A 20,963-nucleotide genomic window follows, 5' to 3' on the forward strand; every position below is an offset into this window, starting at 1 on the left:
CCTGAACCAGAAGTTGAACAGAGACAACTAAGGCCTGTGTCTGTACTTCATGAGATGCGATGAAATCGGACGCGCTGGTAAAATTTTATATGGGACTTGACAGATAATGTAACCCGGCGCTCTAGCAGCAATCGAACACGACATCGAACATGAAAAATGTATGGGATTTGACATGTTCGATTTGTTGGTTATCAAATCGAGCATGTCAAATTCCATATATTTTTCATGTTCGATGTCGTGTTCGATTGCTGCTAAAGCACTGCCTAAGGCGTGCGATTTTGTCATACGATGGAATCAATTCAGGAGTCACTTATACAGGATTTTTAGAAACAATCTCTAATTTATGTTGTGTTATCATTAAACTTACTAATTCATCCAAATAATCAAAATAGCTGCTGACAGCACATTCGATTTGCACTGACCTAAGCGGCCGCGTGAAGCCCCGAAAAGGGAGTCCTCAACGCTCTGAAACAAATGTGCATCTCAATCATTCGTTGGGTTAGATTCCCTAGTACAATTTTCAGATTGACACCTAGGAAAGGCCTCATGTGACCGCTATGAATCAAATCTAAACTATCTCCTTTAAATAAATAAAGGATGTATTTTCTCGTGCTGCTGAACCTTCGTTGGGCAGATTAGCTTCCATCGGCACCCTCCGATAAAATTTTGATGCGCCTATAGAAAACCACCAAAATAATCTGGCCACTTTGTCCACAGTCACCCCGGTCAAATTGACTGACGTTTGATGCTCCCTTCGGGAACGTCGCCAACCGGTTTGCGTATCGCGATTGCATTCTGCAAATTGGGCTGTTTTTGTTGTTTGTGGTGCGTGGTGCAATTTCGGCACCATAATGTTGCTTCTGAGAAGAATCTTTTCCCCAACGGCACAAATCTGCCGCCGGGTCGCGTACGTACAGGGCCAATCGCCGGCGCCGAAAATACGCGAATATTTCTACTACATCGATCACGAAGGGATGGTAAGGGATAATTTGTGTTTATTTGCCCTACCATCACAATCACAACTTCACTTTGCAGCTTTTCCTAGATGATGCGAGAATCAAAAACTTCACCTCCTGCTTCAAGGAGAAGCAATTTCTGGAGTTTTTCTTCAAACGATTGAAGCTGAACGACACCGATCGGTATACGGACGAGTTTCCTTTTCTGTCTATTTGTGGCCGGGAACGAAATTTTATCCGCTGTGACGATCTACCGATCGTGTTTACACATGTTGTGAAAATTGGTTCGTATTTTTGTATCGTTAATTCAAACTGGCAGTTTATCTCATAAACGTTTACGCATACCTTACACTCTCTAGATAGCGAAGATAGGTTGGCTTACGCGCACGGGTACGATAAGATGAGCGTACCGTGGCAACCCGACCGGATTTGCATGTTCCCCGACACCGGGCGGGTGTACCATCCGGCCCCGGAACGGTACGGGTCGATAGGCCTGGTCCGGTCGAAGCTTGCGATCGAGCTGAGCTCTTCGTTTACATTCCAAAATGGTGAAGATCGTCCGCCGACACACTTCCGGTGGAAGGAGCACAATTACGAGCTCGATCAGGACTGGTGGAAGGAGACGTACATCGGCAAGAGGTCGCAGCAAGACTGACTGCTAGCGATGACCAAAGAAAGGGAGTACTGTTTTGTAGAATAATTTGAAAATGTGATACAATATTGCCGCACAAATGTTGAGATTAAATGTGTTGACTGTTAAACGATTAATTTAAATTTCTGCTGAATGGTTTCGTTTCGGATGGGCTACCAGGCCTCGCTGCCCATTCCTCACTATCTCATGTTGCGATCATATCAATCTCGTTGATCTGGAAGGAGTGTAGTAGGCTTTAGTTAAATTAGAGAATAACTCAGTCGATATGTTTCACTCGTACGAACCATTAGTACCCGACCGATCGTCAGAGATAGGGCAGCAAATCCTAATCTATATTTAAGATCACAAATCTTGCATGTTACGCTATGAATTCATGTGCCCATTGCGATCACAACTGCTCATCCGGACTGAGCGCAGCTTGCTCCACATAAGATTTATAGTCAACGATTGCGGACGCCTGCTGCACCGCCGAAACCGGCTGGTCCTTTCCCCCGGTAGCAGCACCATCCCTCCCTTCTGCCGTGTTCCCTTCGGGATGCTTTCCCTGAACCGACCCCGCATAAGGAGCGAACTGGTGGAGCGATTGTTGAATCGTCTCCGCTTTTAACTTTTTCTCCCGCGCTAGCTGCCTCCGTAGCCTCACCTTCTCCCGCCGTGCCAACTGTACTGGGGTGAGCACTTTGGTTGCTGGTGGCACCTGCGTCGCCACCGTAGTTGCCGCCGCCGCTCCAGACCCTGCACCCTCTTTCTGAGCGCCTTTCTTCTTCTTGCCGCCGGATGCTTTCTTTTCCACCGGCTTCGCCTTCATCTGGCTTTGGCGCGTGTTTAGCCACCGCAAGTTCGTCCAGTGCGGGAAGCTGCACGGGAACAGCGTGTTCGTCCGGTGCAGCTGCGTTATCACAAACTTATCGATCGGTATCCAATCGTACTGCTCCAGCGGTGGACAATCGTACTCCACCTTGCACAGCAACTCCTCCCAGTTCAAGCTGATTCCGCTGGGAGCGTTCTGTCCCGCCAGTCCTCCGCTCCGTTCGCTCGGGCGCGCGTACACCGACGGTCCCTGGGTGCTTTTGCCGTCGCGCTTGAGCAGATACTGGCCGGCGGGAAAGTTGCGCATCAGCTTCAGCATTTTCCACACGTTCGTGAGCAGATTGTGCGGCTTTACGCCGTACAGTCGGTTCAGCTCTTCCTCGATGTCGCGCAGCTCCAGATAGTGGTGGGAGATGATCGTTGAGGTCGTGCTGTTGATGCGCAGGCGCATCGTTTTCGAGTGGGGACGCAGCAGCTGGCGAGCCCACTCCTGCAGCAGCTCCGGCAGTGTCATCTGTTCCGCACCAAACTCTGGTTGATACTCCAGCTTGATGGAAAAGTTCATAAAGACGCGCATCTTGCGAAACGATTCGTAGCAATCCTGCCGGTAGCACACCAGCAGCTGATGCTCCTCCTCTTGATCCTTCAACTTCCACGGCTGGTAAAACCGGTTCTCACGCGTTGTTTCGTTGGCCGTTTTCTTCTGTGCCAACTGTTGCATAAACTCATCAAACGGAAGTGGTCTGAAGGGGCCTTCTGCAGTGTCCTTTTCCACTGTGGCATCTGATTTATCCAATTCAGCGTTTGATTTCTGCGATGCCAGAAAGGTGGTAAAGCTTCTAACCAGCAGCTTATACGCTTTCACCTTTCGTGCGTGCGTCGACAGCCGGGTCGGTGGCAGTCTGCTGTCCATGATAAGCACGTGCCGGCCGTCGGCCATTTTCTTCACCTGAAACGGTATCGTCCACTGTTCCTGGGCGTTTTGTGCATAGTTTAGCAGCAGCGTCAATGCACCCGCCGGCACGACGAGCGAAACGTCGGGCAGCTCGGCCAGACACGCGTCCACATCCGCCAGATACTGGTCCCGCGTGCAGCGCACCGAGGTCCACTCGTGCGCAAAAGCCTCCAGCACGCGTTCGTTGCGTTTGAGTGAAATGCAGCGCAACACATTCTCGCTGAACAAATTCCGCACCGTGCCCGTTTCCCGAGCCTGCTCCTGCTCCTGTCCGTACGGCTCAAAGCTCACGTTGGTTGCGTTTTCCGCGCGGCCAAAGAACGGCACCACCGTCATCAGCACGTACAGCCCGCCGAGCTCCCGCTGGAGACCGATCCGTTCCTGTACCTTCGCCTGCCAAATGCGCACCACCAGCTCGTTCAGCTCGGGCTCGATCGTTTGCACCCGGCGCAGCAGATGCGTGTTGAAGTGGTTCCGCACGAAGCTGTCGAACATTTCCTTCTCCGGCGCAAGCTTTTCCATCAGCACCTGGTAGCGGGCGTACTTTTTCTTCTCCTCGGCGGTGGTAAAAGGCAGCCGCATGTTGATACGATTCTGCACCGTCAGACAGTGCTGATGCTCCTGGCGGGTCAGTACCGAACCGGAGGGGAACCGGCTAAACAGCTGCAGCGGTTGAACGCATTTCACCTCCAGCTGCTGTATCTTTTGCCCCGTCCGCGGATCGGAGGGCATTTCCAGCGGCAGGAAGAGGGCCGTATCGGCGGCACTAATGTCCTCGATCTGATGCATCGGATCGATTTCGTTAATGTGCAGATTGAAGATGTCATTGTGATAGTCGGCGAAATCGATCGACGCCTGCTCGAGCAGCTTCCCTTCCGAGCGGGGATTGTGTCGGGACCTGCGGTGGGAAAGCAAACACAATTACAATAAACCGGACGACCCAATCACTCATTTTGGTCCTTCCACATTGACCAAATTTCATGTGATTTTGGACAATCACTGGCACCCAAGGCCCAAGGTTTCTCTTGGAGATCCAGATGGAGTGTTTTCGGAAGGTTGGTCACTTTTTGGCCACAAAAACAATCTCCGTACAAGTCCCACATGACCCGCCTGCGATGTAAAAGTCGAAAAATAAAACCATTTTCCTGTACTTTTCCCACACTCACCAGATTAATTTCTTGTACTCTTCCATCCGATGCCGGCAGGATCGCGTGCACTTTGTTTATGTTTTGGTTCACCAAATCGTAGAAGCGAACTGTCATTTCGTGGAATTTTGTTTTGATGGCGTTTAACTGTCAAGGCGTGCGTTGTGCGTGTGGTTGTGTTTGTTGTTTACCTGGCGAGGAAAACTGAACTGAGCTGCCTGGTTCATAATTTCATTACGCATCATCACTAGGCGAGGACAAACAGTAGTACATAATAGCGCCGATTGATCAAAGGGACGCAATGCTGACGTGAAACAGTGTGCGTGTGTGTGTGTGTGTGTCTGTTCCGTGCCCGATAACGCTCTCCTATTATCCGTCCTAAACAGCAGCTCCCGGAGGATTCTGTTGTGTCCCCTATTCTGTCGTAAGTAAATCCCCCGCGAAAAATCCCGTCGAAAATGTCCTTCCTCGGGCTGCTGAGCTACGTTTCGCTGCTGGTGCAGATCTGCTTCGTAACCGTCTCGATCGGTACGTAAACAAGTGCCAAGGGTTGGTAATAATTTCTTGGAACGTGGCCATCTGAATGTATTTTTTTCTGCGCTTTACCTTTTCACAACAGCTGCCGGCCTGTACTATCTAGCCGAGCTGGTAGAGGAGTACACGGTCATCGCGAAGAAAGTCATCAGCTGGATGGTGGCCGTGACGGCCTGCCTGTACGTGATATTCATCTTTACCGAACACTTCAGCTGGACGATGGTGCTGTGCGGGCTGGGCGCCCAGGCACTGCACGGGCTCATCCTGACCGATTTCCCGTACGTGCGGTTTCTTTCGCCCGCCTTTATCGGGGCGGTCGGGCTGCTGGTCGGCAACCACTATCTGGCCTTCGTCTACTTCCAGCTGCAGTACCACGCGTTCACGGAAGTGTTGGCGTACTTTACCCTCTGCCTGTGGTTGGTGCCATTCGCGCTGTTTGTGTCCCTGTCCGCCAACGACAATGTGCTGCCAACGAGCAACGAACGGACGCATTTGCTCAGTAAGAAACAGTGAACCGCCCGGGACGGGACCTCCGAAAACGAGAATTTACTTACAACACTTGTTTTCCCTTTTAACATTCCAGGTGGCAATGACGACGTGGTGACGAATTACTTCTCTAGCCGTAAAAAGATGGGCCTGCTTTCGCTGTTCAGCTACGCGAAGGAAAGCCTGCTGCCGGAACGCAACAAGAAAGCGTTCTAGTCCGCGACCACGAATCGAAACATTCAGTAGCCATCGGTTCGCTCTTGTATATTATTTCTATTTATTATGAACGAAGAAGAAAAAAAAGCAAAACTCCAAGATAGGAATAATAAAAAAGCAATCAAATGACACAACACAGATTAGGCGCTCCGTTCCGTGACCGAACCATCCTGCTGGCCAAAGTACGCCTTGGTCGCCATGCCAACGAACAGCCCCGTATCAACGACCCCCGGTATCATCATGATCTCCCGATTGACAGCGTCCCAATCGTGCTCCTTATCGGCCGGGAAGCTCCAGTCCAGTATGAAGTTACCGTTGTCGGTGACAACGGGGCCCGCCTTGGCGACGGCCATCCGCAGCTTGAGCGTGCCCCCGAACTGCGACTCCACCTTGCCCTTGATCGGCACGTAAGCCATCGGTGCGACCTCGATCGGAATGCCTTTACGGTACTGTTGGCCCAGCTTGGCCGAGTCTTTCGTGTAGTCCGCTATCACCACCAGCCGGTCGGCACAGGAGGCGACGATTTTTTCCTACCAACACACGCACACACCCATTGAAAATGTTTAGTTGCGATTACTAATACAAAAAAGAAAAGCAACTCACCTGCAGCAAACATCCACCGCCACCCTTGATCAGAACCATCTTGGCGTCCACCTCGTCCGCGCCATCGATCGCACAGTCCAGCCGGGGATTGCACTCCAAATCGCCAAGCACCAGCCCGTGCTCGATGATGAGCTGCCGGGCCTGGAAGCTCGTCGGAATGCAGACCAGCTTCAGTCCTTCCGCCTTCACCCGCTCCGCTATCCGGTGCACCGCGTACACCACGGTTGAGCCCGAACCGACCCCAACGACGGTATTATCCTTCACGTACTCATCGACCGCCTTGTACGCGGCACACTTTTTTGCTTCCTCCAGGGACATCTTGGCGGTGGCGGTGGTTTGCGTTGAAAACAGAGTAAGGTTTGTGCTGCAAACGAGCGAACTCCACCGTCCCGACTGTACTAAGCTAGGTGAAAGTGAATGCACCAATTGCCGGAACATGTGCCCCACGAGGATGCACGAGAACTTCGCTACCGCTATCGATCAAACCGGTCGATCGTGTATACCGGTTTTGACAAAACCCTTTCCAGCGCTGGCCCAGCTCGACAGGGGTGTCAAATCAATACTGTTTTATTTCTCATTTTTGTTTCAAACCTACATTTATTTGAGCAAAAGCAGACAATGAAGATAAGAACTTGACTATATGTTTCTTTTTATAAACTACCGTATTGCTTCGAATTACGAACATTTAAGGCTTTTTTGGCATGTAAATAATTTCTCACTAATTCAAATTTAGTAACCCAAGTGCCACAAATCCACTAAACGACCACTAAACGGCTTCTAAACGACTCAAGTTCTCTACCTAAACGGAATATAGAAAGACTTCGTTTAGCAGACGGCAAACGACTCATGCATTCTAAAAATAGCAAAAAAGCTGGTGGCGTTCTCTGTTGGTGGGATACCCCAACCAGTTGAGCTTCATCGCTTGGAGGAGAGCTTTCTCATTTTCTCTGTACTGTTGTATAGTTTCGCATTGAAGTTATGCATCGCTAGAACTAGAACGGCGATACGATTGGTTAAATACTAAACTCCAACGGAAACCATCAGCAATGAAGCAAGTGAGATTTGAGTAATGGTCGTTGGTGTTGATACCCACGTATCTGACCACACGACCATTTATATAGATTTTTGCTCAGAAAGTTAGAAGGCTATATAGGGGATTTCATGATAAGATGAAACTTGTCGAAACACATTGCAAGAAAAGGATAGCAATATAATGATGAGTTGTAATACGCCATCTATTAATCAAACCAATGAAGCTGTGGAGCTTTCATTTTTTTTTCTATGGATATTCAATTTTCCAGTCGTTTAAGCTTAATCTGTGGCGCTTGGGAAGTCATACCCCAGCATAACCCACTTTACCCAAGTGCCACAAATCCACTAAACGACCACTAAACGGGTTAAAATGGCTCAAGATCTTAACGTAAAAGGATCTGCTGCATTTATCTACTGCAAAAGGCGAATTTAGCGATCTTTAGCTTGCCAAAATTGGCTGCTTATGCAATTTTGCCTATTTTTATGCATCACATCTTGGCAATTTAATTCAACTATCTCGAATTAAAATGAAGATAAAAAAATATTACTTCGAGTTCCGGACATTATTAAATACGTGTTTTAATGAAATTCAGAGCACAATATAAAAAACCTTGTTATTTTCTCGTTGATAACTACTTCCATAATGAATACCGATGTATGTCAATGCACGTGTGCGCGATTAATAGGAATTACCGAAGAAATAACATCGGTTTGAAGTACAACGTCTAAGCTAAGATTGCCTTTGGTTATAAAGTGACCGAAATAAATTACTTATTTACAGTGGCATCAGGGCCTACTAGAGGTCAGACACATATTTACTTTATTCTAGTGCGTCATGGCAATTATCCCAAGCACCACAGATTGAGCTTAAACGATTGGAAATTCAACTATCCATAGACAAAAAAGAAAGCTCCCTAGCTTCACTGGTTTGCTCAATAGATGGCGTATTACAACTCATCATTATATTGCTGTCCTTTTCTTGCAATTTGTTTCGACAAGTTTCTTCTAATCATGACCTATATAGCCTTCTAACTTTCTGAGCAAAAATCTATATGAATGGTCGTGTGGTCAGATATGTGGGTATCAACACCAACGACCATTACTCAAATCTCACTTGCTTCATTGCTGATGGTTTCCGTTGGAGTTTAGTATTTAACCAATCGTATCGCCGTTCTAGTTCTAGCGATGCATAACTTCAATGCGAAACTATACAACAGTACAGAGAAAATGAGAAAGCTCTCCTCCAAGCGATGAAGCTCACCTGGTTGTGTATTGCACCAACAGATGGCGCCACCGGTTTTTTTTATTGTTGGTATTTTTAGAATGTATCAGTCGTTCACCGTCTGCTAAAGTCTTCCTATATTCCGTTTTTGTTGAGAGCTTGAGTCGTTTAGAACCCGTTTAGTGGTCGTTTAGTGGTTTTGTGGCACTTGGGGTATCGTGAGCAGGCCAACAAGAGAAATAGAGAGAGAAAGAGATAGAGAGAGAGAGAGAGTAAGAGAGAGAGAGAGAGTGTGAGAGAGATAGAGAGAGAGTAAGAGAGAGAGAGAGAGAGTGTGTGTGTGAGAGAGAGAGAGACTTATGTTATCTTCGTCTGAAAATAATTACAATTTTGAGTAAAATAGATTGCACACCTTTCGATGGGTTTGACATTTCTGTTATACAGCTTTGTAGGACAGTCAAACAGAAGAAACCGTATGGCGGCAGATTTTTGACAGCTGGGAAAATTGTTTACCTCAGCGCATTTGTTGCGGGCTTCTGGGAAACGGCCATTTCTCAGCAGCGGCAGCAGTAATACACAATTTTGCATGTGCGATTTCGTTGATTTTACCGATGGAACCCAAAATGGATAGTGGAAGCGTGCTGAAGGCACCGATTAACTTAAGGTAAGCGCACGATTCCCTCAGCAAGCACGCCACACAGTCGTGAAATAACCATTGTCCCGAATCGTTCCAGCGATCTGCTGAACGGTGGCACCGAGTTCCAGATCGATACCGAGTTCAACGATCACGAGGGTGACGAGTACTTCCTCGACGATGACTACGGCAGTGCGGACGAGGACGATGAAAGGTACAAGCAGCTGCAGACGCCCTGGGAGCGAACGTTCGACGAGCTGCGGCAGGAGATGGACCAGATCAACGAGCACCTCTACAAGCGCGTCACGAAGGCGGGCGTGGGCGAACCCATTCCGGACAGTACGCGCGTCGTGATCGAGTACAATGCGTTCTTCGAGGGGGAATCGAAACCGTTCGATTCGACGACACTGCGCGACAAGCCGCACCGGTTCGTGGTGGGCAAGAGCAATGTGCTGCCCGGGCTGGAGCAGGCAGTCCGCACGATGCGCGTCAGCGAGGAGGCACAGTTCGTGATTGCGTACCAGCTGATGTACGGTGAGTTTGGCTGTCTGCAGCGCGTCAAGCCGAAGGCGGACGTGCTGTTTGTAATACGGCTGATTAGCGCAACGCCCGTGAGCGATGGCGAGGCGCTGGCCAAGCTGAACGAAACCGAGCGGCGTACGTACGCGACAGTAAAGGACAAGGTGACCGAGATTCGCCAGTACGCACGGGACTGCTTCCAGCGCAATCTGGTACCGAACGCGATCGTGAAGTATCTGGAAGCGGTGCACACGCTGCAGACGTGCCAGCTGAAGGACGAAGCCGAGCAGGCGGAGCAGCAGAAAACGCTGATCGCACTGTACACCAGCCTAGCGGTGTGTTACAATCGCCGGGACCGGCCGAAGGATGCCTGCCGGATGGTGAACGAGCTGCGCCGGCTGTGTGACGTGAGCAAGAGTGCGAAAATACTCTACCAGGAGGGCAAGGCGCTGATGAGCCTCGGGGAGTACGACCGGGCGCGCAAGTGTTTGCTGCGCGCCCAGCAGCTGGAACCGCAGGACGAGATCGTGCAGCAGGTGCTGAAGCAGCTGAACGATCGCTCGGTCAAGCACCAGCAGGAGGAGAAGAAGATTTGGTCGCGTGCGTTCGGGCTGGCGGAGAAGAAGGAGAAGCAGCTGTCGGCGGAAGATACGGAGCTGCTGGATAATATGAAGCAGACGATACAGCTGTTTGTGGAAGACGAGGGAAGCAGCACGCTACCGCTGCCGGACGGGCTGACCGACCGGGAGCTGGCGCTGATGGATCAGCTGGCGAGCGAGCTGAACCTCAAGCTGAACGTGCACGTGACGAACAACAAGAAAAACTACAAGCTGCAGAAGTAATGTGGCGCTAAAATCAAGGCAACAACCAGGCTTAGCCCGGCATCGTATCTATTGGTATTTGCCCTTATTAAGCGTTTAACTAGAAATAAGTTCCTTTTTTTTCCTCAGAGGTAGCTTCGTTCGTATATTACAGAGTTCTCTTTTATAGGAATTATCCTGTCGGAAGGGCATATTATTTGAAAGTGCGTAAAAATAATAAAAAAAGGATTGGGAAATGAGAGACGAAGATAAATAAGCATGAATTTGAACAAAACCACGAATAAAAAACACCAAAACAAACAGAAACACCTGACGGTTATGTGTCCCCGCTCCGATACGATCCGATTAGCACTCGTAAAAACTTGTTTGTCCACCAATTTTGGTACGTTTCGCGCAAAAGAATGTAAACAAAACAGTCCCGTCCACACGTGTCTCCGCCGCCGCAGCTTTGCCGGAATTCGGTTACGTTTTGCCCAAACACATGCAACGTGCGGTCTCTCGGTCATGCGCAAAACACGTTTCATACGTTTCGTGTATGAGCAGCAAGAAAAAACGCATCTTACATCCTTTCTGCCAGCGACCTGACAGTCAGACACACAGGACATTGTGAAGGGAACGTTTCCCGTAGAAACGGAGTATCGTCTTACAGCGTATTAAAAAAGGATAATTACAGCGAACTCCCTGCGTAGCAAGTTCCCCGATATCGATTTTTGTTGTTCAGTTTTACTGCGAACGGTCCTCCAAATTGCGAATTGTAGTTCCCAAATCGGCATTCCGTGTGTGACTCGGCTGGTGGTGGCCCCTAAACAGCGTAATTAATATTCTGGCAGCAGGTGCCGCTGTCTTGGAACGCCCCTACCATACGGTGGTACACGAGCAATCGGTAACTTGATGGCCATATAGAGCGTGCTTGCCGTCATCGTCACGGCCATCAACGCATCTCGCGTTGAGGCCTGAGCGAACGAGTGAGTGAGTGCACACGCGTGGAGGGAGACACGGAGTAATGCAGCATAGTTCTGCGTCTAGCCGTTAGTCAGTCGCACCTCGGACGTTCCACGATGTCGTCGTCCGCCTCCAGGGCGTCGTTCGCTGTCGAGCAGGTGAATCGTTCGCGGTCGGAAACGGTCCTCTCGCTGGACGGTGGTTGGCCACCGCCAAGGTCGCCGTTTGCAGGCAGGAGTGGACGGGTCAGCAACAGTCCTTACGGTGCAGCGCCCAGGTTCGGTTCGCGTCCCGCCCTGCCGGCCTGGGTGAGTGGTTCCAGCGGAGCGCTACCGCGGGCCGGCAGCCGGGACGAGGTGAAGCTGCACAAAAGTCTGGAAGAAATCTCCAAGGACATACGCGAGCTGGAAGACTTTATCAGCGTGACGGAGGACATACTGCGGCGGGAGCGGGAAGAGGACGAGCAGCTCACGCTGCGGGAACGCCAGCGCAAGGCGGCCGAGCGTACCATGGCGCTGATACGCAGCAAGTGCAGCCCGACGAAGAAGTGCTTCAACCGGGTCACCAGAACGTCGCCCGACGGTCCGCGCAAGGTGCTGCTGCGCTCACCGACGTACAAGGTGAACATTACGCAAAAGCGGCGCATTAAATCGTTCAGCCCGAAGGGGGGCGGCGGTGGGTACAAGTCCAAGCTGTACTTTCGCAACGGCAAGATCGGGTGCCAGGAGGCGGAGAATGCGGTTTCGAATCTGCGCAGCACGCACGAGCTGGTGAAGCGGATCATCAACGACGAGAGCAATATGCTGGTGAAGCTGGAGCATCAGCACTACACGACGGCGGAGCAGGATGGGCTGGAGTCGCGCTCTAGCTCGGCGGATACGCCGGTAGAAAGCTTGCAGATGTGCGTCACGGAATCGGCCGGCACGTCGCTGTGCGAGGATGAGGTGCCGGCAGCAGGGCTGGCACCTTCACAGCCATTAGCACTTCAACAAGAAACCGTTTCGATGGTTCCGGGTGGTGATTCGAGTGGGTTAAATGGGGAAGAAAGGCAACGCCACGTGGATGATGGCGAGCACATTGAGAGCGCGAATGGAATCTCCATGGAACCGATGGAGGATAGACGAAATTCTGAGTAAGTAACCGAGGGCTTTTAATGATTTCATTGAAGCATTGAGAAGAATTCCCCTTACCAACAGCTGCCCCTCCGAGACGATGCCAACAAGTGGGAATGACTTTGTAACCGTCCGATTGCGCCACCTGGCAAACCGTTTCTCGGAGCGTACGCGAAAGATGCGCAGGAAGCTCGAGATTCCGCCGACACCGTCCAGCAGTGCCAGTGCACCCTCAACGGCACCTTCCATGCAGAAGCACAGCGTAAACCGTAAGTTATACGCTCTCTCAGATACCCATCGGAACATAATAAGCTAATGTCCCCTTTTTCCGGGCGTTTCACATGTACACCAAAAAGAGCGCACGATACAAAACTCAGCCTTAACGCTTCAGTCAGCTACCGAGACGCCCGGTTGTAGCCACTATCTGTTCTGTCCCATCTTTTGCTGCGGCGGGCGCAGTGACAATGTGCTCGACCCGCAGGGCAAGTTTTACATCGCCTGGCTGTTTATCGTGTCGCTGTCGTTCCTGTACAACGCGTGGGTCATACCGTTACGGTCGTCCTTTCCGTACCAAACACCGGAAAACACCAAGTACTGGATCGCGATGGACATTTGTGCGGATGTGATCTATCTGCTGGACATACTGTTCGTCAAGCATCGGCTGATGTACCTGTACGAGGGGTTCTGGGTGAAGGATAAGAATCTGACGCGCAAGAACTATATGCGCAAGCTGCAGTTTAAGGTAAGCCTGAAAGGCACTGATTTGCAGTTCGTGAAAGTAGGACTTTGCTAACTTACTATTTCCAGATGGATCTACTTGCACTGGTTCCGTTGGATCTGCTGTATCTTCGCTTCGGGACCGAGCACGTGGTGTTCCGCGCACCAAGACTGCTCAAGATACAGAGCTTTTGGGAGTTTTTCAAGCTGATCGATCGGGTTATCTCATCACCACACATTGTAAGTCACACAGGATCTTGATTGTAGTTCGGAAATAGATCTGCTAGAAGCATCTCTTCTCTTCCAGATTCGTGTAGTGAAGACACTGACCTACATGCTGTACATGATACATCTGACAGCCTGCGCTTACTACGCATACAGCGCCTACCAAGGTATTCTTCAAAACAAACACACTTCAACCCCAACCAACAATGCCTACTTCCTGCTCTTCTTCCCATTCCAGGGCTCGGTTCAAATCGGTGGGTTTTCAACAACAAGGGTCACGCGTACGTCCGTTGCTTCGCGTTCGCCACCAAAACGGCCACCTCTATTGGTAAAAACCCAAAACCGGAGAAGGAGGGCGAGCTGATGTTCATGACCGCCGCCTGGCTGATGGGTGTGTTTGTGTTCGCGCTGCTTATCGGCCAGATACGGGACATCATAGCGACGGCTACACGGTCCAAATCCGAGTACAAGCAGCTAGTGGACGAAACTCTGGAGTACATGCGACGCCTCAACCTGCCGACCGATCTGCAGCGCCGCGTCAAGATGTGGTTCACCTTCACCTGGGAGCAGCAAAAGTGTCTGGACGAAACGCACATCATGGACGCGCTGCCCGCTAACCTAAAGACGGACATTGCCATCTCGGTGCACATCCAAACCCTCTCCAAAGTGCAGCTGTTTGCCGACTGTGAGGAAGCGTTGCTGCGCGAGCTGGTACTGAAGCTACGCTCCGTCACCTTCCTTCCCGGGGATTTCGTGTGCCGCAAGGGAGAAGTCGGCAAAGAGATGTACATCGTGAAAACGGGCCAGGTGCAGGTGATGGGTGGCCCCCGGAACGATGTAGTGCTGGCGACACTGTACGAAGGATCCGTGTTCGGGGAGATCAGTCTGCTCGCGATCAATGGGGCGGAAGGGAACCGCCGCACGGCGGACGTACGATCGAAGGGTTTCTCCAACCTGTTTGTGCTGTCCAAATCGGACCTAAACGAAGCGATCGTGTACTACCCGAACGCGCAGGCCATTTTGAAGAAGCGCGCAAAGAGCTTGATGCGCAAGAATGCGGCACGGGAGAAGGCAGAATCGCAGCAAAGCATCGACACGAAGGGTAGCGAGGTGGATGTGGTCATCCGGAATCCGCCCGATCCCGCCTCACCGAAGTTGCTGAAAACGGTGATCCAGGCGTTGCCGCAAGAGTCGGCCGCCGTTCAGCTGCTGATGCAGGGTTTCAAGATGGTGGAGGCGCCGGTGGAGGAGCCAGAGCCGGAAGAGCCCCAAAGCCCGGAAGTTGGTGGTGAAAGGGTGTTGGAGAAGGAAGTGCACGAACCGGACACGGCATCGGTGGGCAGTGTGGAGGTGAGGCATACGACCGAGGTGCAGATCGAGAATGAAAAGAACGTCGAGCTGCCGTGCGATTTGGTGTACAGCATCAAGAAGGAGCTGATGGAGAACAATAGCTACATCAATCTGACCGATGCGGAGAAGTACAAGCTGCTGCACGAGCTTTCCAAGGATGAGTACGAGGATCAGGAAAAGTCGCCCGTTTGAATTCCTGTGCCGGGACTATGAGGACCTCTGTTTCAATGTCTAACGACCTGCTTTATGATCTGCTTCTTCTCACTAGCTTGTATGGAGAATATGGCCACGTATTTTGATATTTCAACCTAACAAACAATGTGATGTTTTATATCCCCTCTGTTGAAGGCCCTTTAGAATATGCTGCTTGAAACTTAAAGTTAGGTCACTACAAAGTTAATTGAAGAAACCGCATAACGAAGTGTCCGAAGAATCCCCTTGCCATCGGGCACCATAGGTGTGCCTAATAACAGCATTGACCACTCTCATCGTTTGGATGTGTTTTGCGTATCGTAAAATCAATGCTAAGGTCTCCGCGGCGTCCTCCACCATTGTGCGCATGCATGTCGCGTGCATACTGCAGGCGCAATAAATTAGCTCGCGCACATACAAGCACGGGAGAGCGTGTGCGCCTTTGGCGTAAGCGTCGGAAACGTGATCGACCGGCTGATGGCCGATATCTTCGATTCGAATCAACAGACACACACTCACAGAGTATTACCGATGCCTTGGAGGAGGAGGAGGGAATGCATTCGAGTTGGCCTTTGGGAATGTTTCAATAGTGGCGCTCGAGCGGAAGCGGTGTGCCGTTGGATGATTGATAACCGTTTTTTAATGTCGGATGTTGTTGTTTTCCTATGTGGGTACCTTTACTTTGCCAAAGGCGGCTTTGGATAGAGAATATTGTTAGAATACATGTTTCGATGTACTTGACTCACTTACTTGTGCCACAAAAACACATACACACATACAAACACAGTCTATAAGATTGTTAAATAAACTTGTGACTTTATAAAATGACATCCAAATGGGTTCGTTTACAATCGTGGTTGTACGAGGGCATGGCGGCAGAGGGTCCTGAAGGTTGAGCGAAGCAAGGAATGATTTTATTGGCCTTTGCGTTGAAACTCCCATTCGCCATCGATGAACGCACGTTTGATGCGTTCAAATGGGTGGTAGAAAACCAGTTTTGGATTTAACGATCGTACGGATCACGTGCAGGTAAACGGGGCCTTTGATGATGGAAGAATATTTATGATATGGGAGGATTTTACATACACTTATTGGCAGGTATATAGAGTTTTCTTCTCTTTACGGTTCTACAAAGCCTTACCATAAATCAACATTTGTTCCGTGTGAAGTTTTGATCTCCGTAAGAGCTCTGTTTTGACCACGACAGTGTAAATTCCATTCCCATAGTTCTCCCTTCGCCAACAAGATGCGAAACTCGAGCTGCCGGGGTGGGGGTTAACGATTTTTAAAGTGCGTTACAGCAACAAGTTATCTCCACGCGTCTTGTGAACCGGTCGACCGATCAGTTCATCTGTAACCGTTCGCCGATTGTGACTCGTTTGAATTTGGCGTCTTAATCTTCGCGTTGTGTTAATAAATACAAGATCACTTCAAACAACATTAAAATGGGTAGGAATGTGGGAGAAGAGTTTGTATTGTGGAAGGCTATGAATATTAACTCCTCTTAATCGTCTATCCATAACAGCAAAACTTATGGTAGTTGCACTGGCCCTTGCGCTGTGCGTCGTGCTTGTGAGTGCTTGTAAGTGAGCTTTGAACCCGTTTAAATCCTGGTTGCATCCTTGTGCAATAATGTTCCCTTTATCTCTTCAAATCACAACACCACCACCAGCTGGCGATGAGTGTCCACTCGCGTCCAAAGTTGGCTCCTGCTCACCGACCTGCCTGACCGATCGGGACTGTGCCGACATCGGTGGCAAGTGTTGCTCCAACGCCTGCAATCGCAAATCCTGCGTCGAGCGAAGCAAACTGAAGCAGGGCAGCAACAAGTGTAAGTATAAAGCGCCGCTCCTACATTATGACCCACATTTGCTTGCAATGTCCACCAGAGTGCTGATTATAACCACGCACGCTTTGTGCACGCTTCATAACCGAAGTTGACGAGATTGACCGTTTAGGGGCAGATTACTAAAAACATCATACTGTCTTTTGGTATTTGGAATTATGTTTTCTTCTATGCTTTACACACTCGTTCTATTGTGTTTTTCAATATATCTAAAGATTGGCACTTCAGTTCAGGGCTGCTCATTAATCACGGTCCTCTCCGTTATGGTTATCTTGCATGTTTTTTTTATTGCTATTCCACCGGCTTTATTGTTGCTGCGTCGGCTCCAGATGGTTCCAACTCCGGTTCGGGCTCGTACTGTGGCAGCACCAAGTGCAACTCGTTCGAGAAGTGTGGCGTCGATCCATCCTCCAAGAAGCCGAAGTGTGTCCGTGCGTAATGGAAGCGAGAAGCTCGAGGTCGGGAGTGAAATGATTAGCTTATAACAAACAAAATTGTTCTTAAATAAACTATTAAATTTTGAAGGCATTTACGAGTGGGTGTTGTGTGGGGTTGTGGCGATCGCAAAAAATTCACAGGTAGGTGTACATCGCAGTTAATCGTGTGAGGCATCTCCTCAATAACAATTAAGGCTTGACATTCTCAAGACCTCCACCGATCGAACCTTCAACTCCAATTAGGATACGGTCGATATCTCGTACATTATCTCTCAACCGTCATCTCAATGCTTGTAAAGTTGTTTATCGTCATGTCTGAGCGCAACTTCAATGACTAATTACACTATACCGTCAATCGCACAGCAGAACTATCCATACATTCATTTTGAGTATGTTGCAAACACTCACTTATTTGCTGTCTGGATAAACTCTGCATACACGGACAGTTTTATGACTGTTTACAACCTAAACGCACTTCGTTAAGTAAGCAGCTTCGTTTGATGACTCAAGACAACAAGAGTACGGCAGGCATACCGGGCTCAGCATGGATTCGTGGTCGCTTCATTTAATATTCTTTATAAGAATATAAGAGTAAAGGGAACAAAATGAATATTTTTTTTCTATTTGCAAATTATTAATTTGTATTAAATATCTCAATCAGCATTCAATAACAGACTGTTCCCGGATATTCTGCAGACTGTTGAGAGAACCAATCAATATAACGCAATTCTCTGCTGGGCATGCATGTAATGTCTTTAACTACTTAACTTCCCGGCGTTCTACATAGGACATAGGACTCGTGGGACGACTCTTAAGGGCTGAAGGAATCTCAATGACTTGTATAAGGACAAATGTAGTTCGGAATCGGAATTCTCTCCCCTTATGATAGAAATTGTCTATTCTGCTGCAGGTACATTCGAAATTCTTTTTCTTTTTCGAAAAAACTGTCGAAAACTATTGACATTCATTAAGCCACATAAATACTTTGTACTTATCTAACTAGATAATCAAATCCTAGCCCGTTCTCCGAATTTGATTATTAACCATTATAGCATACGTAGGACAGACTATCCTGCTATTGCTTACTCAATAATTAACTGAAAGCCAATCCCACTAGTGATACAGGCAGGCCTTGACGGATAACAGTTGCTGTTCCAAGAAGAAGAAGAACTATTGTGGAATAATAATTTTTCCCCAAATTTTGACATTGAAAACAAGGCTATTAGGAGAAAATGTGTTATCTCCAACAATTGTTGAAGGACTGTGTATGTTTCATATTTGCACACAGTTAAATAGTATTATTCTCGCGAGAAATCGTTATTTATTTACACTACATGAAAAGATCATCTCTTTAAGCATTATTTCCATGCATCCTCTATCATCTGGCAAGCTTGTACGAATATGCATACGAATAAGAATCTCACAGCCATCCAATAAGAAAGTTCAACAAACACTTCTACACATGTAATATTTTTTTGAGCAAAGTTGAATCTTGCCAATGTCGAAGAAAATAAGAATCTTTCGTTTTCTCAAAAGTACGAGTACTTGTTTGTCACATTCTTCTAGATGGATCGAAATTTGTGAGTAAGATCAAGTTTGGTAATATAATTACTGATATCCCAAACAGGTCTTACGTGCGAAATTATTTAAAACAGATCTTTACATTCTACAGCACAAACCACACAAAAAAAAAAACATTTCAACGCATTTGTTCATAAATAACAGTCAGATCTTTTATTGCATTCAACGATAACCGGAGCCGTGAGACGATCATAACAGCACGCAAACATTGCCCGCTTTTCCGCTTTCCTACTTCTTCTCTTCGTCCGACGCAACTGGATCCTCTTCCGGTTGCTCCTCCTCCGACGACGCTGCTGCCTCCTCGGACGATGCCGCCACACCGTTGCGCTGCGGTTTGGCAATATCGTCGGCGGTGATCGAGTACGAACCGGTCAGCGAAGATGACACGTCCGCCTTGCCGTGCGGATCGACCTGCGGTCCGTTACCGATCGGGATGTTAATCTCCTTCACCACACGGTAGCCCTTGTCGTCCGCTTCGTAGTGGACGGTACGCTTGAAGAACCCGTCGCTGTACGAGTACATGCCCTTCAGCGACAGCCCATTGCGTTCCTCCTGGCGCATGATGGCATGATCGTTGATCGTATCGTTCACGGACGTATCGTACGCGTACTGAGCCGACTTGGCTTGGATCTTCTCCAACGATTCCTCACTAGCGGACTCCTGGGAAGCGGCTTCCTGGGAAGATGCCACTGCTTCCGCACTTGCTCGCTCTTCCGGTTCCGGTGCGGCTAACCGAGCCTTGGCAAAGGGGAACTTTTTCTGCGGAGCACTTTCAACTACGCTGGTGGCAAACACCAGAACCACCAGCACCAGGGCGGAACAGCGCACTGTAGCCTGTGACACCATCTTATCGAGCTACACACTGGGCAGGAATGGAAAGAGATATTCGCAAAACGACAGCCAAGCTGGGACTAACTTTGCCACTTTTCCAGACTGACCTATTTATAATGCATCTTTTCGTGGATGCGCACAAGCTGGAGCAGAACATGGACGATCAGGTTTTTGTTGTTGCTGATGTTGTTGATGTCTTCTGCCCCACCGGTAATGTCCGGCAGTAATCTCGACCCGGTTTGGCTGGACACCGGCAGAAAGAACAAGTTTCGCTTTCTACGGCATCTCCCTACGGAGGAGGGGAGGCTCGTGAGACAAGAATGCAAGAACGCGACTGGTTCGATGAACCTGTGTTGGTGAGGTGCTGGCTTTTCCCGAACGCAGCTTGACCCAAGAGACGGAGGTCCTCATCGCCGACGGTCTCGGTCGAGGTCATCTAGCATTTCTAGTACTACGGGACGTGCCGCGGGTGAAGATAACAACCACTTTGCTGAATTGCTGAGAAGGCGATTCTCAGATTCTCACCAACGGGGTTGTCGTCGGGGTGGATGTTGCGCATAATGAAGGTGGCGATGATCGTTAGTGTGCATAAATTATACACTGTGGTGGCAAAGGTATGCACAGAACCGGGGTGACTTAAAAGCACAGAAAGTAAAGTTGATAAAGAACGCACAACTCTCGGCATGTGGAAACGAGTTCTGGTGAAGCCATTAGTGCATAGGAATTAGGTTGTTTTTTAGAGTAAGTCTGCTTTTGTACAAACGAGAGTGACAGTTTGAACTATGCAAGTTACAGATGGTAGTTGCTAACGCATAAATCTAAATAAGACACCGGTTTACCTAACGACAGCAGAAGTTTCTTTATTGCATCTCTTCTTTGGTCTCTTTTGAGCAGAATCAACGTTACCACGGTTCAATGGCAAGGTTTTGCACAGTCCAGCGAACATAAACGGCACAAGAAGCAGTCAATGACACATGCTGCGACCAAAGGTGCTAATTATCGGTAATTCAATTATGATTTCCGTACGGACATGGTACTCTTTTTAATGTGACTATAATTGAAAGTGCATGAATATTCAATACAATATTTGCATATTTCAGTACAACAATTAAATAGCAAAAGAAAAAGAGAAGTCCCCTCAACAA

The 20,963-nt window shown here is 48.9% G+C and overlaps 8 protein-coding genes across 8 annotated transcripts; 5 read left to right on the forward strand and 3 right to left on the reverse strand.

The window, feature by feature from the left end:
* Positions 1 to 741: 741 nt before the first annotated feature.
* Positions 742 to 1,724, forward strand: LOC1278239 (UPF0598 protein CG30010). The gene is made up of 3 exons (XM_317849.5): positions 742 to 977; positions 1,036 to 1,240; positions 1,316 to 1,724. Exons 1-3 carry the CDS (start codon positions 852 to 854, stop codon positions 1,609 to 1,611), a joined length of 627 nt encoding a protein of 208 aa, XP_317849.5. The 5' UTR covers positions 742 to 851; the 3' UTR covers positions 1,612 to 1,724.
* Positions 1,725 to 1,895: 171 nt separating this feature from the next.
* Positions 1,896 to 4,624, reverse strand: LOC133392767 (uncharacterized). Its single transcript, XM_061653952.1, has 2 exons — positions 4,540 to 4,624; positions 1,896 to 4,271 (listed from the first exon to the last, which is right to left on the reverse strand). The coding sequence occupies exons 1-2, from the start codon at positions 4,563 to 4,565 to the stop codon at positions 1,997 to 1,999; spliced, it is 2,301 nt and encodes a 766-aa protein (XP_061509936.1). The 5' UTR covers positions 4,566 to 4,624; the 3' UTR covers positions 1,896 to 1,996.
* Positions 4,625 to 4,907: 283 nt separating this feature from the next.
* LOC1278238 (protein TEX261) lies at positions 4,908 to 5,892 on the forward strand. Its single transcript, XM_317847.4, has 3 exons — positions 4,908 to 5,046; positions 5,138 to 5,551; positions 5,636 to 5,892. Exons 1-3 carry the CDS (start codon positions 4,977 to 4,979, stop codon positions 5,752 to 5,754), a joined length of 603 nt encoding a protein of 200 aa, XP_317847.2. The 5' UTR covers positions 4,908 to 4,976; the 3' UTR covers positions 5,755 to 5,892.
* LOC3291340 (ribose-5-phosphate isomerase) lies at positions 5,792 to 6,916 on the reverse strand. Its single transcript, XM_554756.4, has 2 exons — positions 6,358 to 6,916; positions 5,792 to 6,284 (listed from the first exon to the last, which is right to left on the reverse strand). The coding sequence occupies exons 1-2, from the start codon at positions 6,793 to 6,795 to the stop codon at positions 5,895 to 5,897; spliced, it is 828 nt and encodes a 275-aa protein (XP_554756.4). The 5' UTR covers positions 6,796 to 6,916; the 3' UTR covers positions 5,792 to 5,894.
* Positions 6,917 to 9,071: 2,155 nt separating this feature from the next.
* Positions 9,072 to 10,891, forward strand: LOC4577832 (inactive peptidyl-prolyl cis-trans isomerase shutdown). Its single transcript, XM_001237980.3, has 2 exons — positions 9,072 to 9,275; positions 9,346 to 10,891. Exons 1-2 carry the CDS (start codon positions 9,223 to 9,225, stop codon positions 10,604 to 10,606), a joined length of 1,314 nt encoding a protein of 437 aa, XP_001237981.3. The 5' UTR covers positions 9,072 to 9,222; the 3' UTR covers positions 10,607 to 10,891.
* A 255-nt stretch (positions 10,892 to 11,146) lies between these two features.
* On the forward strand, positions 11,147 to 16,533 carry LOC3291342 (cyclic nucleotide-gated cation channel beta-3). The gene is made up of 6 exons (XM_061653951.1): positions 11,147 to 12,659; positions 12,724 to 12,908; positions 12,996 to 13,381; positions 13,447 to 13,596; positions 13,664 to 13,748; positions 13,820 to 16,533. The coding sequence occupies exons 1-6, from the start codon at positions 11,644 to 11,646 to the stop codon at positions 15,121 to 15,123; spliced, it is 3,126 nt and encodes a 1,041-aa protein (XP_061509935.1). The 5' UTR covers positions 11,147 to 11,643; the 3' UTR covers positions 15,124 to 16,533.
* A 60-nt stretch (positions 16,534 to 16,593) lies between these two features.
* LOC1278380 (waprin-Thr1) lies at positions 16,594 to 17,497 on the forward strand. The gene is made up of 3 exons (XM_317846.5): positions 16,594 to 16,705; positions 16,796 to 16,954; positions 17,299 to 17,497. The coding sequence occupies exons 1-3, from the start codon at positions 16,657 to 16,659 to the stop codon at positions 17,406 to 17,408; spliced, it is 318 nt and encodes a 105-aa protein (XP_317846.5). The 5' UTR covers positions 16,594 to 16,656; the 3' UTR covers positions 17,409 to 17,497.
* Positions 17,498 to 19,111: 1,614 nt separating this feature from the next.
* On the reverse strand, positions 19,112 to 19,915 carry LOC133392768 (uncharacterized). The gene has a single exon (XM_061653955.1). The coding sequence runs from the start codon at positions 19,831 to 19,833 to the stop codon at positions 19,216 to 19,218; it is 618 nt and encodes a 205-aa protein (XP_061509939.1). The 5' UTR covers positions 19,834 to 19,915; the 3' UTR covers positions 19,112 to 19,215.
* Positions 19,916 to 20,963: the final 1,048 nt, after the last annotated feature.

The sequence above is a fragment of the Anopheles gambiae genome, chromosome 3 (genome assembly GCF_943734735.2).
Source record: "Anopheles gambiae chromosome 3, idAnoGambNW_F1_1, whole genome shotgun sequence".
NCBI classification, from domain to species: Eukaryota; Metazoa; Arthropoda; class Insecta; order Diptera; family Culicidae; genus Anopheles; species Anopheles gambiae.

Bases quoted from the DNA above. Each gene is read 5' to 3' on its own strand.
- LOC1278238 (XM_317847.4), top strand. From the start codon at position 4,977: ATGTCCTTCCTCGGGCTGCTGAGCTACGTTTCGCTGCTGGTGCAGATC. The intron at 5,047-5,137 runs GTACGTAAACAA...TTTTCACAACAG, and splicing joins CTTCGTAACCGTCTCGATCG to CTGCCGGCCTGTACTATCTA. The intron at 5,552-5,635 runs GTAAGAAACAGT...TTAACATTCCAG, and splicing joins CGAACGGACGCATTTGCTCA to GTGGCAATGACGACGTGGTG.
- LOC133392768 (XM_061653955.1), bottom strand. From the start codon at position 19,833: ATGGTGTCACAGGCTACAGTGCGCTGTTCCGCCCTGGTGCTGGTGGTT.
- LOC1278380 (XM_317846.5), top strand. From the start codon at position 16,657: ATGGTAGTTGCACTGGCCCTTGCGCTGTGCGTCGTGCTTGTGAGTGCT. The intron at 16,706-16,795 runs GTAAGTGAGCTT...CACCACCACCAG, and splicing joins CGTCGTGCTTGTGAGTGCTT to CTGGCGATGAGTGTCCACTC. The intron at 16,955-17,298 runs GTAAGTATAAAG...CGTCGGCTCCAG, and splicing joins GAAGCAGGGCAGCAACAAGT to ATGGTTCCAACTCCGGTTCG.
- LOC4577832 (XM_001237980.3), top strand. From the start codon at position 9,223: ATGGAACCCAAAATGGATAGTGGAAGCGTGCTGAAGGCACCGATTAAC. The intron at 9,276-9,345 runs GTAAGCGCACGA...GAATCGTTCCAG, and splicing joins AAGGCACCGATTAACTTAAG to CGATCTGCTGAACGGTGGCA.
- LOC3291342 (XM_061653951.1), top strand. From the start codon at position 11,644: ATGTCGTCGTCCGCCTCCAGGGCGTCGTTCGCTGTCGAGCAGGTGAAT. The intron at 12,660-12,723 runs GTAAGTAACCGA...CCTTACCAACAG, and splicing joins GAGGATAGACGAAATTCTGA to CTGCCCCTCCGAGACGATGC. The intron at 13,749-13,819 runs GTATTCTTCAAA...TTCCCATTCCAG, and splicing joins CGCATACAGCGCCTACCAAG to GGCTCGGTTCAAATCGGTGG.
- LOC1278239 (XM_317849.5), top strand. From the start codon at position 852: ATGTTGCTTCTGAGAAGAATCTTTTCCCCAACGGCACAAATCTGCCGC. The intron at 978-1,035 runs GTAAGGGATAAT...TTCACTTTGCAG, and splicing joins ACATCGATCACGAAGGGATG to CTTTTCCTAGATGATGCGAG. The intron at 1,241-1,315 runs GTTCGTATTTTT...TACACTCTCTAG, and splicing joins TACACATGTTGTGAAAATTG to ATAGCGAAGATAGGTTGGCT.
- LOC133392767 (XM_061653952.1), bottom strand. From the start codon at position 4,565: ATGGAAGAGTACAAGAAATTAATCTG. The intron at 4,272-4,539 runs GTGAGTGTGGGA...TTCCCACCGCAG, and splicing joins GAGTACAAGAAATTAATCTG to GTCCCGACACAATCCCCGCT.
- LOC3291340 (XM_554756.4), bottom strand. From the start codon at position 6,795: ATGTTCCGGCAATTGGTGCATTCACTTTCACCTAGCTTAGTACAGTCG. The intron at 6,285-6,357 runs GTGAGTTGCTTT...GTGTGTTGGTAG, and splicing joins GCGGTGGATGTTTGCTGCAG to GAAAAAATCGTCGCCTCCTG.